The sequence below is a fragment of the Eriocheir sinensis genome, chromosome 2 (assembly GCF_024679095.1).
Source record: "Eriocheir sinensis breed Jianghai 21 chromosome 2, ASM2467909v1, whole genome shotgun sequence".
In the NCBI taxonomy this organism is placed as follows: domain Eukaryota; kingdom Metazoa; phylum Arthropoda; class Malacostraca; order Decapoda; family Varunidae; genus Eriocheir; species Eriocheir sinensis.
The window spans coordinates 1,760,888-1,780,326 of record NC_066510.1 but is presented as its reverse complement, the minus strand read 5'-3'; the positions used below and the strand labels follow the sequence as shown (position 1 = coordinate 1,780,326).

The 19,439-nt window shown below is 45.1% G+C and overlaps 1 protein-coding gene across 1 annotated transcript; it reads left to right on the top strand.

The window, feature by feature from the left end:
• The first annotated feature begins 12,384 nt into the window (after positions 1 to 12,384).
• Positions 12,385 to 13,176, top strand: LOC126998060 (keratin-associated protein 10-4-like). The gene has a single exon (XM_050859428.1). It carries the CDS (start codon positions 12,385 to 12,387, stop codon positions 13,174 to 13,176), a length of 792 nt encoding a protein of 263 aa, XP_050715385.1.
• Positions 13,177 to 19,439: the final 6,263 nt, after the last annotated feature.

The window sequence follows — 19,439 nt, the reverse complement described above, 5'->3', positions numbered from 1 at the left end:
GGGCGGGGGGAAGTGGGGTGGGGCCCCGGGAGGAGGGGGGGGAGGTGGATCGACAGGCATTGTGATCGGCTGAGTGGGGGTTAAGTATCAGACGAACCCGGAGGTGAAGGGCGCTATCCCTTGGGAGGAAGAGTACGCCCCCGATCGCAAATTCACCACTGACACACAACGACAGTCGCTCTCGCTCCGACGCTTCTTGTACATAAAGGCTACGAATATAATTCGCCTTAAGGAAGCTGAAGTCTTAATCAACACCCTTTAAACGGCCCCCGACAAGCAGGCTACATTTGAATAATAATAATACATTTATATCCTACTATAACACTCCGACAGTTAACGTCAAAATTGATACATTCAAATTAGTGTTTTTTTTTAATATAAGAAATATTTTTATTCACTTCGTTCACCTTTATTTTTTACAGAATGAATGGAGAACCCTTGAATTTTTTGTGTATCTTGAAGCATTTGCGGTATTATTCTAGTGTTTGCCCATACTCACCCCTCACAACCAAAATTGGCTGAGGGGCCATTGAGACTTCAGGAATGCGGTGGTAAACAAGAAATGCGTCGCAAATGCATAGTTTTTTGAGTTAAGAGGGGTTGAAATATACCCTAGATGTAATGAAATTCCTTACAATTACTTAGATGTAGGAAATTTCACACATTCAGGGTTTTTACAACGTACTGAAACCACGAAGGTAATTATTGAAAATCACTCCGCACCTCGAAAATACGATATTACGCCTCCATATTGTACTTAAGGCATATTATTCATACGGACGATGTGTTTACATGGCGACGCCATTCCAAAATGAGCAGCGTTCCCAACGTTCCGGTTAGCAACGATACGCTATGTGAGACCAGGTCCACCACGCGTGGTTATTTTTTTTTAGAACACGCACCTTTACCTAATACTATTTACGATGGTACGCTAGGTTAGCGATGGTACGCTTAGTTAGCCATTAGCCCACGCATGTGAAGACCAGGTCCACCACGCGTGGTTATTTTTTTAGAACACGCACCTTTACCTAATACTATTACCGATGGTACGCTTAGTTAGTCATTAGCCCACGCATGTGAGACCAGGTCCACCACGCGTGGTTATTTTTAGAGCACGCACCTTTAAGAGGGGGTCCATGGGGGCACCAGCCCCCTTGATGCTGAGGGGGGTCGAGAGGGCGAAGCCCCCTCGGTAGCAGGTCGTAAAGTTCGGTTGGAGTAGTTTAAATATGCTCCCCCACCCAAATACCCCGAGTTCACGCAGGTCCCCCAAGATCATTGAGGGAAGGAGATTAATTCGGCTTCTTTACTTCTAAGTACTTTTTTCTTTACTATGATATATGGAGGCGTATAATCGTATTCTGGAGGCGCGGAGTCAATATCACAATCACCTTGTATACTGGGAATACAGGCCCGTGAAGCAGATTCAAAATCCGGTCAGTAAGTTCACGTGTTCGAAGAACTCGGGCAAGAGGTTCGAGCCTGCACTTCCTGCACAAGCCGCAGTTCTGTTAAAGGCGCGGTGTTGGATGGATCCAGCCAGCCGGTGGTTTACTTGTCAGTGATAAACAATGAAGATACACTTTGTTTGGTGCCACGGACTCTACTTGGAGGACGGAAACCTTGCGATTAGGTGACAACCTACTAGAGAGAGGGCATGAGTGTGGTGGAGGCGGTTTATGTGAGCACAGATGGCCGCCGGTGCCACGCCAGATGGTTAGATGAGCATCGGTTGGTGGGTCCACTACGCTTCTCTCCCAAAACAAGATCCACTGAGTGCGTGGTTTTCGTATGGGAAACACTAAATTCGTCGCAAACGCTTATTTTAGTGGTGGTGGGAGGAAAAATTCCCTAAATTTAGGGAATTTTCCTAGATCTAGGGAGTTTTTATCCCCCCCACTAAAAAAATACGCGAATGCGACAGTTTCATCCCCACCGAAACCCCGCATTGCCACCAGGTCCCCAGGCTTGTATGTGGGGGAGGGGGGAGTATGAGCAAACACTAGAATTTTACCGCATTTGTCAATATAAGAAACATTATAACTATTTTTGTTATTATTTTTGTTGGGGATGTCATACCCCAGGTTATCTATTTAAGGAACGGAAAAGAGGGGTACCTATCATGGGATATGCATCTTTGACCCCTTGGCTGCAATTTCCTACCAGAAGACTTCACCATGCTACAAGAATGGAACAAAAAGTGGCTACTACAATAATGAAAAAAAATGTTAAGTCCTGCACCTTAGAAGGGGATATCCAGCACACCAATACCACATGTGAAACACTCCACTATCCACCACAGAGGCAGATAAAGACCTGGGAGTATATGTTAACAGGCTACCAGTGAAGGGATATCAGCACACCAATATCACATGAAACACTCCACTATACACCACAGAGGCAGAGAAAGACCTGGGAGTGTATTTAACCAGGCTACCAGTGAAGCTAAATCCATGCCCATCGCAGCGGACGGGTTAAGATGCTTTTTATCTTAAGTTTTCCCAAGGCTAATTTCCCAAAAAGCTCAAGGCTTCTCACCAGGACATTGAAGTGTTAACCAGGATACTTTCGGTGTTCCTGATGACAAGGGACGACGCTGGCCTGCGTTGATGGATAGCCTTCAGGGAGACTCCTCGTCACTGCTGAGGCGCTGTCCTGCTGCCCTGCGCTGGCCTCTGTGAGTCTGCTCCCAGGCAGGAGGCAACCTTGGAAACATTTATAAAAAAAATAAGAAGAGGTGACACTGGCCACACTTACAAGTATCATTTCTGTTTGTTTATATTCCCTGCCTGTTCCCTTATCAGTAATCTGTCAGTTGCAACACTCACCAGCATCAGAGCCTTGTTCCACCTGGGCGCTCTGAGCCTGTGTCTGCACCACTGCACAGCCTTCAGCCACCAGTACCAGCACAAGACCTAGTATCAGCCAGTCTTTGGATGTCTCAGGAGGCCGCTTGCCTTCAGCCGGGGCACCAGGCCGCCCATCATTCCCTGGAAGGCTCACGGCCAGCCTGCCGCTCACACAACCTGAGTGAGAAATAATCAGAATAAAAAAATAATAACATGGAAACAAATATCGCACGTACACAGTTTCTTACTAAGCAAGTGAATTTTCATATTCTTGTCAAAATATTCAATCAGTATACTTGAGGCACAATTTGGGGTCATCCAGATCATGCACAATGAAGTCACCTCAGTGACTTCCCACAAAGGCTTGCAGTGGCCGGCCCGAGCGCTGACAGTCTCTGCAGAAGAAAGTTGAAAACTGTTTTTGGAAAGAAGAAAAAAAAATGCTGCAACAACCACAAGCTTCTCCTCTTTATGTGTCCATGAGTATACTGGAGACGAGAATGGAAATTAATTCAATCTTGCTAAATATATGTTGAGCAAACCCTTTGGTTCGGCAAATAATTGTAAAAAGAAAAATACACTCCTAAACCACAGTGCTTGGTCTGCTGGAGAATCCTGATCACTAGGATATATGGGAAGCGAGGACAAAGACCCTTCCCATGTCCTCACTATCCGTTTCCCTATTGTCTCATCAACACAGGAGAGTAGTTCAGCATGCCCTCTAAAGACAGACCCTCTCCCTTTCCACACCACACTACATTCATACAACACACACATCTTTTCCCAAAATTCAAAATACGAAATGGCGTACCATACTAGTGCCTCGGAGTCCCCACCTGGGGGGGGACCACAAATTCCTCAGGGAGGACTCCCCTTCCGGCTACCGACTTGAGAAGTGTCTTGATAACTCCTCGAACCTCTTGCTTATCATTTTCTGCAACATTCGCGGTCTTCGCTCTAATTTTCATGATGTGGAGCACCATCTCTCCTTCTCTAAACCTCACCTTCTCTTCCTCACCGAAACATAGGTTTCTGAGGCTACTAACAGCAATCTCTACTCTGTTCCCTCCTACTATCTCTATCCTAAATTTCAATCCAAAGCTGGATGTTGCGCCTACGTGCGCAACGACATCACTTGCTCTCGTGCCCACGACCTTGACTCTTCTGAATTTTCCACCATCTGGCTAAGACTTCATTGTCATTCTATTACTAAATACATATATACTGTTTATTTCTCACCTAACTCTACTAACTATGTAAAATTCTTTGACTTTTGAACTCTAAAGTGGAGCACATCTTGACCCACTCTCCCTTCACTGAAATCTCCATCTTGGGAGATTTCAATGTTCACCACCAGCTTTGGCTTTCATCCTCTTTCACTGACCAACCTCGTGAACAACTTTCCTCTCTTCAACAATCTAAAACAGTTAGTTCAGCACCCTACACGTATTCCCGATCGTCTTGGAGACAGGCCCAGCATACTAGACCTCTTCCTTACCTCTCACCTTTCTGCTTTCTCTATCCAATTGTTTTCCCCGTTTGGCTCCTCCGATCACAACCTTATTTCTGCATCTTGTCCTATCCTTTGGACCCACCGAAGAGGCGAGGCTTCTGGAATTTTCCTTCAGCCCGGTGGGACGACCTGAGGATGTACTTTTCCGATTTCCCGTGGAATGATTACTGCCTCCAGGAGAGAGACCCCTCTGTCTGTGCCCAGCGCATCACAGAGGTGATTGTCTCTGGAATGGAGGCATACATTCCACGTACTTTCTCTACTCCTCATGCTAAAAAGCTTTGATTTAATCACGTTTGTTCTCGTGCTGTCAAATATAGAGAGGCAGCTCACAAAATATACTAGAGCCTTCGAACTCCCGTAAACCATGATCTTTACATTTCTGCCCGGAATCGTGCCAAATCTATTCTTCGACTTACCAAGAGCTCTTTCATCCGTAGCAAATGTCAAAACCTTGCTTCTTCTAATTCTTCCAGATACTTCTGGCACCGTGCCAAAAATATCTCCTCCAACTTCACTTCTTCTTTCCTTCCTCTCCTTAACCCTGACGACACCAATGCCGGCTCATCTATCTCTCAGGATGAACTCTTCGCTCAAACTTTCTGTAACAACTCCACTCTGGACGATTCTGGGCATATTCCTCCTACTCATCCCCCCTCTGACTCCTTTACGCCTGTTATTAAGATTCTTCAGAATGATGTTTTCTATGCCCTTTCTGTCCTCAACCCTCAGAAGGCTTATGGACCTGATGGAGTGCCTCCTATTGTCCTTAAAAACTGTGCCTCCGTGCTGACACTCTGCTTGGTCAAACTCTTTCGCTTCTGCCTGCCTTCCTGCCTGTGCCTAAGAAGGGTGACCGTTCTAATCCTTCGAACTACCACCCTATAGCTTTACTTTCTGTCTATCTAAAGCTTTTGAATCAATCCTTAACCGGAAGATTCAAAAGCATCTTTCCACTTCTGACCTTCTTACTCATCGCCAGTATGGGTTCCGCAAGGGACGTTCTACTGGCGATCGTCTTACTCTCCTAACTGATTCTTGGTCATCCTCTCTAATCCGTTTCGGTAAAACTTTTTCAGTTGCGCTAAACATATCGAAAGCTTTCTCTTGAGTCTAGCACAACTCTTTGCTCTCTAAACTGCCCTCTTTCGGATTCTATCCCTCTCTCTGTTCCTTTATCTCCAATTTCCTTTCCGGCCGTTCTTTCTCTGCTGTGGTAGACGGTCACTGTTCTTCCCCTAAGCCTTTCAACAGTGATGTTTCACAGGGCTCTGTCCTATCACCCACTCTCTTCCTATTATTCATCAATGATCTTCTTTCCATAACAAACTGTCCTTTCCACTCATACGCTAACGACTCCATTCTGCATTATTCAACTTCTTTCAATAGAAGACCCTCTCAACAGGAATTACATGACTCCAGACTGGAGGCTGCAGAACGGTTAACCTCAGACCTTGCTATCATTTCCGATTGAAGTAAAAGGAACCTTGTGTCCTTCAATGCCTCAAAAACCCAATTTCTCCACCTATCAACTCGACACAATCTTCGAAACACCTATCCCCTATTCTTCGACGACAGTCAGCTGTCACCTTCTTCAACACTAAACATCCTCGGTTTATCCTTAACTCAAAATCTTAACTGGAAACTTCAAATCTCCTCTCTCACTAAATCAGCTTCCTCGAGGTTGGGCGTTCTGTATCGTCTCCGCTAGTTCTTCTCCCCCGCGTAGTTGCTATCCATATACAGGGACCTTGTCCGCCCTCGTATGGAGTATGCATCTCACGTGTGGGGGGGCTCCACTCACACAGCTCTTCTGGACAGAATGAAGTCTAAGGCTCTTCGTCTCATCAGAGCTCCTCCTCTTACTGATAGTCTTCTACCTCTTAAATTCTGCCGCCATGTTGCCTCTTTCTATCTTCTGTCGATATTGTCACGATGAATGCTCTTCTGAACTTGCTAACTGCATGCCTACCCCCCTCCCGCGGCCTCGCCACACACGACTTTCTACTCAAGCTCATCCCTTTATTGTCCAAATCCCTTACGCACGAGTTAACCAACATCTTCGCTCTTTCATCCCTCACGCTGGTAAACTCTGGAACAATCTCCCATCATCTGTATTTCCTCCTGCCTACGACTTGAACTCTTTCAAGAGAAGGGTATCAGGACACCTCTTCTCCCGAAATTGACCTCTCTTTCGGCCACTCCCTTGCCTCTTTTTAGGAGCAGTGAGTTGCGGGCTTTTTTTTCCATTATTGTTTCCTTGAACTGACTCCTTTGCTGTAAAAAAAAATCCCCCCATAGGTGAATTATTTCACGTTTATTTCAGTTCCATGACCACTGCTCTATTACGCAAGCCCTGCGCCCCCCCTTTCCTCCCCATTCTCTGGACCCGTTTTATTACGGTGGGAATCTTCTCACCGTCGTTCTCAGAAATTCGAAAAGAAAAATTGCTGCATGCCTTCCTCCTTGCTCTGTCTCCCTCCACCTGCACCTGCTGGCTGGGTCACAAGGTCGAGGTGTGTGTCAATAGATCCAGCAGATCCCTCCCCTTCCATCATAACCCAGCCTGTCTTTTGTCCTCTTTCCGTGCACATAGAGAGCCCCTCGCTGCGTCCAACACACGAATGACACACACACACACACACACACACGTACTAATCCCCGTATCATGTTTTGCCGATGTCGAAATTTCCTAAGCCAAGTTTGTGTTCCCGCGCTGAGTAACGCAGAATTTCTCATTTCCCTCCTGCGTCTCCTTCAACATCGTTCCCTTCTCGCCCGCCTGTGTGTCTGTGTTCATGTCTGACAGGTGTGTGTGTACCTGTGTGTGTGTGTGTGTGTGTGTGTGTCCACGTTTTCAATGCATGAGTAAGTCTCTCTCTCTCTCTCTCTCTCTCTCTCTCTCTCTCTCTCTCTCTCTCTCTCTCTCTCTCTCTCTCTCTCCTTCTCTCTCTAATATTAAAGATACCTTGTGGTACGTGGGAGCCGGAACATGAGCTTCTGTCAGTTTGCCTGTTTCTCTGTCTGTCTGTCTGTTTATCTGTGTCCTTGAGAGTGTAGTCATGAATGAGTAATTGTGCAGAAGCGGAGAAGGGGCGGCATGACTTGGGAGCACACGCGCGGTTGAGGTGCTTGGCTGGTATGCTGGGCCGGGGGACTGGAGGGGCGGTGGGTGGGTGAGTGTGCGGGATGACAGGCGGGAGATGTTCAAGGACGGGAAGGACACGGCGCTGAATTCATTAAAAGCCAGGCAAAGAAAAGCTCCTGCAGCCCCTCGAAAGCACGCAGGCAGGCAGAAGTGAGGTAACAAATGAATACCGGTGCTGACTTGCCTCCTCATGACTATCTGTGTTTGCGTAATATAACAGGCAGGGGCGGCGGTGCTGAACTCATTACAAGTCGGGAAGAGGAAGAAAATGAGGCCTTGCAACCCCTAAATGTAGGTAACAGAAGAATGGTGAGCTCTATTCCCTCACAATAATCTTATTTGTGATAGAAGAGGTTTATTAGGGTGGATGCTGCTAGAGGGAGAGGCTTGTATGGATGGATGAGGGAGAAAACAAACATACTTGCAAACCCTGAGAGTAAGCAACAGAGGAATGCTGAGCTCGATTCCCTCACAATGATCAGTTCTTGAGACAGACACGGATGATGGGGATGGATGCTGCTAGAGGAAAAGACATATGGATGAATTTGGATGTGTCCGATGAATGTTTTGATCTGGAACGGGAGACAGGTAAAGTCTTAAGCAGGGGGTGGGATGGAGGAGATGAGAATGGACTAAGAGCAGGATGAATTTGGACTAGTGAATGGAGAAAAAAATAGATGAGTAGGGCTCGAAGTGCGAGGAGAGTATGAATAAAATATGAGGACAGGGAAAAGAGGTAGGTAGGGAGAATGGTGAGCTCTATCAGGGAGAAATGGGAATGGACAGGGGACGGGATGGGTCAGGACCTGTGATTGGAAGGAGAGATGGATGGGAAAGGCGTGGTCTGTGAGGGGAAGATGAATAAAGAATAAGGCCAGGAAAATGGTGAAAAAAGCTCAGGATGCAAGAGGAAAATGGAAAACGTGTCAGCTGGGAAGGGAGAACTAATATATTCTGGTGATGGGGAAAAGGAGATGGATGGTGATGGAGAGAGAGAGAGAGAGAGAGAGAGAGAGAGAGAGAGAGAGAGAGAGAGAGAGAGAGAGAGAGAGAGAGAGGCCTTGATAGAGGAAAATGGATGGAAAGATAGGAAACAACGATTTTTTCATAATATTTGCAAGGTGAGGAAATAGGCAATTCTAGAATCAATATCTGCATACGCACCCATGAGGGAAAAACACTATCAGGTACCCTAACATCAAAGAACAAGGAACACACATAAGGGGAGTAATACCTAACCATTGCTCAAAATAAAAATAAATCACCTCCTGATACAACAAAGTGCACGAGGTGTCTAAGGAGGACGAGATGACAGAGTGTGGTGGGTGTGGTGAGCCTTTCCGCCGCGGCTCGAAATACTGATACTGTCACCCTCCCAGACAGCGACCAATACGGAAGAGCGATAAATGCAGCCCAGGGGAAGATATATAGTGGATGGTGTGCGTGGGAGTCGGCGCCCAAGGGAAGGAGGGGAAGGGGGAGCTAAGTGGAGAGTGAGGCTTTAGAGATATCAGAGAGGCGTGAAGTAATGGCGAGGTGAGAGAGAGAGAGAGAGAGAGAGAGAGAGAGAGAGAGAGAGAGAGAGAGAGAGAGAGAGAGAGAGAGAGAGAGAGAGAGAGAGAGAGAGAGAGATTTGCAGACAGACAGACAGACAGAGAGACAAACAGACAGAGATGCGTACAGACAGACAGAGATGCAGACAGACAGACAGACAGACAAACAGACAGATAATCAAAGAAAGATACAGACAGACAAAAAGACAGACACACAGACCAACAAAAAACGTGACGGCGCTCGAAGAAAACCCGCAAAGAAAATAAAATTATAAGCGCCACCAGTAGTAAAAAAAAAAAAAAAATAGAACCATCCAGCCGGAGCACAGTGGCGCCACCTTGCGACAGTCCCAGGAGGTCAAGGAAGCACGGGGAGCCATTACGTCGCTTTGGCCAACCTTCCAAGTCTCCTTACGTCGCTGAGGTGTTGAGAGGAAAGGAGCGTTTGAAGGAGGAGGGAGAAACTGCAGAGGCAAGTGAAGAGTTGAAAAAGGGAAAGAAGAGAAAGGAAGGGAGAGGAGGAGTTAAAGTGATTAAGAAATGGATGCGTAACAAGAAGCTCGAGAAGGGATAGAAGAGAAATAGGAGGAGAAGGAATAAGAAAGATCAAGGAAAAGAGGACAAGTAAGGAGGAACAAGGGGGGGAGGGGGTTGAGAAGGGATAGAGAAATAAAGGAAGGGAGAGGAGGAGTAAAATATATCAAGAAAGCGATTAGTAAAGAGGAACGGGGGAGGAATTTAAGAAGAAGGGTACTTGAAAGCAAAAGACAGGCAGGAAAGAGAGGAAATGAGAGGAAGAGTTACGGAGGATAAGAAGAAAAAAGAAAGGTATCAGGGTGCTCGGGAAGGAAGGAAGAAGCAGATCGAAGAATAAATGAGAAATAAAGATAATAAGAGTATGGGATGAGAAGAAGGATAAGATGATAGAGAGCCGAGAGGTTTAGGAAGCAGTTAACGAGGGAAAGGGAAAAGATGAGTAGTTGAAAGGGAAGGAGGGAAAGGGAAAAGCTGAGTAGTTGAAAGGGAAGGAGGGAAAGGGAGAAGACGTAGGAAGAGGAAGAGGAGGTAAGATAGGGAAGGAGTAAGGACAGACAGACAGGCAAGAAAGGAGGAAGGGAGAGGATGAGGAGTAAGGACAGACAGACAGGCAAGGCAGAGAGGAGGAGAAGGAGTAAAGGGAGACAGCAGCGCAAGGAAGGGAGGAAGGGAGAAGAGGAGGAGAGATAAAGGGAGGCAGAAAGGAAGGAGGAGGTGTCAAGGTGTTCATTAGCCAGGTAATGTGGGTCACACGTGGCTGGCAGACGAGTGCCTCTTACGGGTAGCGCACACGTTGCTGCGCTGGCTACTCCTGCTGTTGCTGCTGATAATGACAATGATGCCTCGCACCTGATTTCCTGCACCTGGGAGCGTCCACCAAGGAGGAAGAACGTCAGACACAAATACACGCAAAGAAAATCCCTCCAGTTCCCATTCCTCGCTACACCGTCCATCTACATAGTCATTTATCTCACCTGTTCGCTCATGTACCTGCATTGATATCCGTCTGTCGCTCCCGTCTCTCTGCTCAGCCTCCCATCAGTCTACGTAGTTACAGAGTTCGTGTTCTTCATTACCTCAGGGAAGAGACAAAGAGATTTGCATTTAGATAGATCATTTGCACCAGTGTGAACGCTTGAGTCTCTTGCACTAAAAGCACCTCATTACCTGCCACGATGCGTCACATGGCCTCGTTGTCACCGCCTGTCACGTAGGAGAAAGATGAGAAAGAGCAGGAAAAGGAGGTCATGGTGGAGGAGAAAAATGAGGGAGTGGAGAGAAATAAGAGACGGAGGAAACAGTCAAGCAAAAGGAGCAGTAGTAGTCGTAGGAAGAGGAAATAGTGTAGAAGTAATAGTAGTCGTCGTCGTCATAGTCGTAGTAGTAGTGAAATTGGTAGTAGTAGTAGTAGCAGTAGTAGAATTGGTAGTAGTAATAGTAGTAGTAGTAGTAGTAGTAGTAGTAGTAATACTAAATAAAAATGGTTGTCGGCCACAGTCATTGGCGGGCTCGCTCCAATGAATTGCTTTAAGAAAGACTATGAGGAAAGATACCTCTCACAACGCAACTCTAATGGATGGAGGCCGTATTTGCCTAAAAAGTATTATTATTATTATTATTATTATTATTATTATTATTAGTAGTAGTAGTAGTAGTAGTAGTAGTAGTAGTAGTAGTAGTAGTAGTAGTAGTAGTAGTAGTAGTAGTAGTAGTAGTAGTAGCACGATGAGGATGAGGAGAGGGAGGAAGAAAAGAAGTAGAAGGAGTAGGAGGAGGAGGAAGAAAGAGGAGGAGGAGAAAAAGAGGAGGAGAAGGAAGAGGAGGAGGAGGAAGTGTTAACAGGAGGAGGAGGAGGAATGCTAGGTAGGGTACGTGGGGGAAAGAGAAAAGAACAAAGACCGGAACACAGTATTGGGTCGTGAGGACCAAATGAAGGAACAGAAGGAGCAGAAAGAGGAAGCGGATGAAAGCGTTGATGAGACTGTGTGTGTTGTGAGTGTGTGTGTCTGTGTGTGTGTGTGTGTTTGTGTTGTGAGTGCGTGTGTGTGTGTGTGTGTGTGTGTGTGTGTGTGTGTGTGTGTGTGTGTGTGTGTGTGTGTGTGTGTGTGTGTCTGTATCTGTGTCTGGGTGTGTGTGTGTGTGTGTGTGTGTGTGTGTGTGTGTGTGTGTGTGTGCTTAATTCATTTTTTATACTACTTGGCTTATCTAGAAGACTAAATAAATGATAATGAATAGAGAATAGTTAGAGAAGATTGTCTTACTAGAAAATTTTAATCGTTAAGGGTTACTGAGCCTTCATCTATGAGGTTAAAATAGCCTGTTTAACCGCTAACCAATTACGTACTGAAAACAACGTAAAAAAGACGATGCTAGAGTAATAGATATAGCATGAACACGGAAATGAAAAATATAAACTTAATCAATATCAATGACACAAAACCCGGGTTGGAAGTTTGCCGCGTTGACCATGATCGTTATGGTATCTATGTCTTCTCCCAGGCCCACGCTGGTATTGGACATCGAGGCCCTGGATCATAAAGGATTGGAATAGTGTCACATATTCGCCAAGCATTAGGGGGGAGCCGCGGCGGCATCGAGCGCTATCTGCATGGGAATGGCGATCTAAACGAGGCGCGTGTGTAATGTGTTGTTGGAGTGTGGTGAATGTGTGTGCTGCAGGGAAGACTGTGGTGAAGGAGGATGCAGAGGGAAGTGTGATGAAGAAGTGAAGTGCAGAGAGGAAGAGTGTGGTGAAGGAGTGTGCTGCAGGAGGGGGGGAAGAATATGGTGAAGTGTGCTGCAAGGAGTAAGAGTGTGATGAAGAAGTGTGCTGCAAGGGGGAAGAGAGTGATGAAGAAGTGTGCTGCAGAGGGAAGTGTGATGAAGAAGTGTGGTGCAAGGGGGAAGAGTGTGGTGAAGAAGGGTGCTGCAAGGGGGGAAGAGTGTGATGAAGAAGTGTGCTGCAAGGGGGAAGAGTGTGATGAAGAAGTGTGCTGCAAGGGGGAAGAGTGTGATGAAGAAGTGTGCTGCAAGGGGGAAGAGTGTGATGAAGAAGTGTGCTGCAAGGGGGAAGAGTGTGATGAAGAAGTGTGCTGCAAGGGGGAAGAAAGTGATGAAGAAGTGTGCTGCAAGGGGGAAGAGTGTGATGAAGAAGTGTGCTGCAAGGGGAAGAAAGTGATGAAGAAGTGTGCTGCAGGGGGGAAGACAGTGATGAAGAAGTGTGCTGCAAGGGGGAAGAGTGTGATGAAGAAGTGTGCTGCAAGGGGGAAGAGTGTGATGAAGAAGTGTGCTGCAAGGGGGAAGAGTGTGATGAAGAAGTGTGCTGCAAGGGGGAAGAGTGTGATGAAGAAGTGTGCTGCAAGTGGGAAGAGTGTGAATAAGAAGTGTGCTGCAAGGGGGAAGAGTGTGATGAAGAAGTGTGCTGCAAGGGGGAAGAGTGTGATGAAGAAGTGTGCTGCAAGGGGGAAGAGTGTGATGAAGAAGTGTGCTGCAAGGGGGAAGAGTGTGATGAAGAAGTGTGCTGCAGGGGGAAAGAGTGTGGTGAAGACATGTGCTGCAGGGGGAAAGCACAGATAGCAACTCAAGGGCAACAAAAAGAAAATGCAAAAAAAAAAAAAGGCCTTTAATAACTGTTGCTCCCACAAAGTGAAAAGTATAGAGTGGCTAAAAGAGAGGTTAATTTTGGCTGGAGAGGTGTCTTGATACACTCTTCTTGAAAGAGGTCAAGTCATAGGCAGAAGGAAAAACAGACGAAAGAAGGCTGTTCCAGAGTTTACCAGTGAAGGGGATGAAAGAATGAAGATGCTGGCTAACTCTTGCAGAAGGAGCTTGGACTGTATAGGGATGAGCTTGAGTAGAAAGTTGTTTGCAGCGGGGCCGCGGGAGGGGGGAAGGCATGAAGTTAGTAAGTTCAGAAGAGCTGTCAGCATGAAAATATCGATACAAGATAGAAAGAGATGCAACATGGCGGCTGAATTTAAGAGGTAGAAGACTATCAGTAAGAGGAGGAGAGCTGATGAGACGAAGAGCCTTAGACTCCACTCTGTCCAAGAGAGCTGTGTGAGTGGAGTCCCCCCACACGTGTGATGCATACTCCATACGAGGGCAGACAAGGTAGACCGGGAGCTGGGTGACATTTAATCAACATGCTGAGTACAAGAGGACTGAGGTGCCGCACGTGTAGAACCACTCACCCTGAGTCACAAAAGCCCATTCTTAAGTTCCGCCTCCTGTGCATAATATAGATGGCGCTGATGAAATAGGCCTAAATTGTGGTTTACATCAACCTACTGAGTACAGCATTTATTTTATTGTTAATGTATACAGGAAAGTAAGCTGAATAAAGAACAACAACTTAAGAATGGAATATCCTGTGCAAAGCCCATTTAAGAATGATCCTAATTAGGGCTAATTAGGATTTTAATCAACATTTCGAGTACAAAGGTGAAACTACAGCAAGATGAAGCCTAAAAATACCAGATTCAGAATCTCTCACTTAAGAATGAAAAATCTTGTGCAAACAGTGCTTAAGAACAGTATTTATGCAAGTAGGTAACACATTTCCGTGTTGCGTAGCGGTGTTTACTGATGTTCATTTTACGGGATTTGTGTTTTTCTACTTGCTCAAATATAATATATATTCCTGTGAAATATTTATAGTATTTGTACCGCTTTTAAACAGTTAACTGTAGAATCTATATATTTTACACATAGTGAAAGATATCTACTTTGAGATGCGGAATTATGTCTGTGCGGTGGCGATAGAGTAGGCTATTTAACGTCTGTAACGTGACTACTATATTTTATTATGCACCACGCCTCGGTGCGACGTGTCAGGTCTGGGATTCATTTAATTAGGAGTAATAACTATTTAATGGTGAGTAGTACAACTACATCTTATTTTCTTCTGTTTTCTGTTGATTTTGGTGATACAGAGACAGATTTTTTTTTTGTGTGTGTGTGAGTAATGTAAGGCTACTTCTTTAAAAAAAATCTTTCAGTGGCGAGTAGTAGGCTACATATAGATCTTATGTTTTAATTAGCGGGAGCGTGTGGTGCGTTTTGGGGCAGGTGCATCTCGGCTTTTTTAGGTTCAGAAAAGTATGATACACAGCTTTGATCAGAATACTGAATCACTTAAATGGTTAACTATTTACTAGCAACTATATTAACACCCTTTATAATGCCACAGTCTTAACCATCACATTATAGGGCTATAGTGCTGAACAAATATCGGGCACCGAAGTCCGATTTTACCTGTCTTCGTGGATAAGTGGAGTTCACATGCTCCATTATATCGTCTGATTCACGCAAGAGATGGTTATGAGATTACCGTATCTGTGTTGCTGGGGTCTTGCTTCACTTCACAGTCTCAGTATTGTTTTGTTTTTGATTTACCACAACTTGTGAGGTCGTATGCAACTGGCTCTTCTTTTTAGTTTAAAGCTGTCAGCTGTGTTTTAGGTATCATTATCGGACCACTAGCTGTTTTTCTGAGACCATTGTTATTAATGTGTTATGAGCATCATAACTATGCACGAAAAAGCTAATATACATGAAATACAACCACAATGCACACTTACGCACTGGGAAGAATTCTCTACAGCTAAGCTATGCATTTTCTATGCAGTATTTTGACCTTTGACCTGCTCTTAAGCACTGTTTGCACAAGATTTTTCATTTTTAAGATAGAGATTTTGAATCTGATATTTTTAGGCTTCATCTTGCTGTAGTTTCACCTTTGTACTCGATATGTTGATTAAAATCCTAATTAGCCCTAATTAGGATCATTCTTAAATGGGCTTTGCACAACATATTCCATTCATAAGTTATTGTTCTTTATTCAGCTTACTTTCTGAATACATTGACAATAAAATAAATGTTGTACTCAGTATGTTGATAAAAACCACAATTTAGGCCTATTTCATCAGCGCCATCTATATTATGCACAGGAGGCGGAACTTAAGAATGGGGTTTTGTGACTCAGGGTGAGTGGTTCTACACGTGCGGCACCTCAGTCCTCTTGTACTCAGCATGTTGATTAAATGTCACCCAGCTCCCGGTCTAAGGCCCTTATATATGGAAAGCATCAGTGCGGGGAAGAACTGGCGGAGACGATACAGAACGCCCAACCTCAAGGAAGCTGATTCATACAAAACACACACATAAAAACAGAAAATAAAACTAGCATTGCGTTGTGTGTGTGTGTGTGTGTGTGTGTGTGTGTCGTGTTATATGTCTGTCCTCTGCAGCGCTGAGTCATCTGCAGCCCTGAGCTGGGAAGAGAGAGAGAGAGAGAGAGAGAGAGAGAGAGAGAGAGAGAGAGAGAGAGAGAGAGAGAGAGAGTCAATATCATCTTTCTCTTCCTTTATATTTTCCAGATCTCCTACTTTTTTCTTTATCATCTTTTCTTTGTCTGTCGCGGTATTCGTTATTATTTTTTTATCGTTTTATCGGTGTTCGCTTTCTTCTTGTCGTCCTCCCCCTCTTGTTTCTCCTCCTCCTCCTCGCCATCTTCATACTCGTGGTCCATTTTCACCTCCTGCCCATCCTTACCTCTCGTCTGGTTCACTTTTACCCTTTTCTCTTCAAAGACGTTGTTTGTTTTATTAATTAGAGTCAATACCGGAGGCGGCGGGAGCTCAGTGGCTGTTCGGTTCGTTTCTCGTTTCCTCTCGTTCTGGTTTCTTCGGGGCGCTGTTGTACTCCTCTCCTGCCTCGGACACATGCTTGCAAAGGCCCCAGTGACTTTCCCGGGAGAGGTGTTTCAAGAGGAGGGAGGGAAAAAAGGGTGGAAGCGAGGCGAGCTTCTGCGTGACTTGATGTGTGTGTGTGTGTGTGTGTGAGAGAGAGAGAGAGAGAGAGAGAGAGAGAGAGAGAGAGAGAGAGAGAGAGTGTGTGTGTGTATAATGCTAATAAGGCTTCGTGATTTCATGTCAAAAATTCTTCAATACACATCGTCCTCTAATTAATTGCTTTTGCTTTTGCTTTTGATGTATTTGCAACAAGAAAGTATGCATTATGACCGGGTAGTGCGTGAGTAATGAAGTGGGAGACAATATACCCCAAAAAAGTCGCGATACTTTCTCTCGATACTCGTGCTTATAGTCTGCGCCAAAACCCGAAATAAACGCTGTTGTGATGGCGCTAGTGGTGTCTATTAGTATACAGTCACTAACGAAGGCGATACAGGGTGTTCGTAACAATGATGATAGTTAGGAATGGTTAAGATCGAGCATTAAGGCGTTAGATTGTTTTTCGTGTGATGAAAATGCTGGAACAACCCAGGCACGGAGCAGGACGAGGCACGGGGCGCGGGGCACGGGGCAAGGGTCACAAGGAAAGGAGATGAAGTTGACAGGACACGATGAGGAGGCTTGGAGGGGCACCAAGGCATCGTGGGACAAGACAGGATATCCGTCGACTCAGCACATGAGCAACGATACGAGTAGAGCCACGTCAGCGTGAAGGACCTTTCCCATCGCCAAGGCCGTAGCACCAGGCAGGGAGTGTGGGGTGTGGACAAGAATGAGGGAGGGGGAAGGGGCAAAAATGTGATGCGTACTATAGGTCATTCGGCACACACACACACACACACACACACACTCTCTCTCTCTCTCTCTCTCTCTCTCTCTCTCTCTCTCTCTCTCTCTCTCCTTCCTTTCATCATTATTTCTTTCATTCCCTTCACACCTTTATCCATTCTTCCATTCCTCCGTCTCTCTCTCTCTCTCTCTCTCTCTCTCTCTCTCTCTCTCTCTCTCTCTCTCTTTGCTTCCTCCGGGACAGACTAGCAGGCAAAATTGACAAAACCGCGCAATATATGAAAGTAAAAAAAATAATATGCCCGCAGCTACCAGGCGTGTTTCGCAAGTTCGCCTATTTTTGTATTTTGCCTCGGGAGATCTATACGAGTAAATGGATGTTCCACCTAACGAGGAAAAGTGTACGGCGGTGGCAGTGGCGGCTTACAGAATTCGAGAGCAGCCACCTCACTCACGAACCTTCTTGCTGGGGGTGTGTGCATACTTTATTTTTCTCATGTTCTACCCATAGCACCTGCATGTCTCTTGATGGGTGAACGGCTCCAACCTGTTATTATAGTAGCTGCCTTGATATATGACTTACTTGGCCCATGTTGACAGGCAGTGAAGTGTGTGTGTGTGTGTGTGTGTGTGTGTGTGTGTGTGTGTGTGTGTGTGTGTGTGTGTGTGTGTGTGTGTGTGTGTGTGTGTGTGTGTGTGTGTGTGTTTTAGTTATTACTGCTTTAATTTTCGGAATTCTTTTTTTATATATATTTAGGACAGAAGTGGATGTGCGGAAAGGAATATAAGGATTATCGGGAAGGGAGAGAGGATCAAGGACTATCAGGGCGAAGTAAAGCTGGTTAGTGAAAAGAGGAATGAGGGAAGAAAATCTGGAGAACGTAAATGATGTAATTCTGCAGAGAATTCTCCCTCTCTCCCTCCCTTCCCCTCTCCCTCCTGATATCCCTATTTCCCTCCTCTTGTCCTGAAGGATCAGCCGCTTCTCCCTCGCTCTCCTTTTACTCATTCGTCTAAAAACACTCCCTCTATCTATGTCTGTTTATCATCTGCTCGTTTCAGTCTGTAACTACGTATAATTTAGCTGTTTTCCCACCCTTTTTCGTCTCCAGTACCTAACTTTGACTTTACTTAAAGAAGCTTCGACGCTTTCCAGTTGCACCCTTGTTATCACTATTTTTGGGCCCTTGGAAGGAGTTAAATTTCGATGATTGTGTTCATTCCAAAGACAAACTAAGGAGGATTACGAAAAATACGTGGTATGGAATAGAAGGCGGAAGAAGAGGTTAGTATGATAATAATAATAATAATAATAATATATATATATATATATATATATATATATATATATATATATATATATATATATATATATATATATATACATATATATATATACATATATATATACATATATATATATATATATATATATATATATATATATTTTATTGTTTAACAGAAAATCATTACCACAACCTCCATCTTTTATCACGCATGTACTGGCCTCTTTAACAGGAATAGCAGAGAAGACAAGCAGACAGGCAAGTAGATAGACAGATAGACAGACAAACAAACAGACAGGCAGACGGAGAAGTGTATGTTGTGGTGAGGAGGAGGAGGAGAAGGAGTGATGGAGGAGGAGGAAAAACCGTCTGCCCTTTGGCGATGACGGACCATCAGCAAGATAGCTAACTCGTGACGTCATCAAATAGTTGGTAGTTACTTTCCGCGGAGCTTTGTGAATCGCAATTTTGTTGTTGAGGCCCAAAACTACGCACTAACGCTTTGTGAATCCGGCCCCAGATGCGGCTGGGCTACCACCCAATGAAGGCTTTACGTAGTACTTGTGTGTGTGTGTGTGTGTGTGTGTGTGTGTGTGTGAGAGAGAGAGAGAGAGAGAGAGAGAGAGAGAGAGAGAGAGAGAGAGAGAGAGAGAGAGAGAGAGAGAGAGAGAGAGAGAGAGAGAGAGAGAGAGAGAGAGAGAGAGAGAGAGAGAGACAGAGACAGAGACAGAGACAGAGAGAGAGAGAGAGAGAGAGAGAGAGAGAGAAAAACACAGGCAGGTGGGTGGTGAAAGTAGAATGGACTCACAAGGAGAAAAATGCTAATCTAGTAAATGAGAGACAACATATGAAAAACAAAGTGTAGTGATAAAAGATCACGGTAGGAGGAGGAGGAGGAGGAGGAGGAATACATAGGAATATATTGGAAAAACAGATACAAGGAAACCTATTGGTATACAGTAAGGTTATCTCTCAGGCTCGATAAACTACGTGTGGTTGGACAGGACAG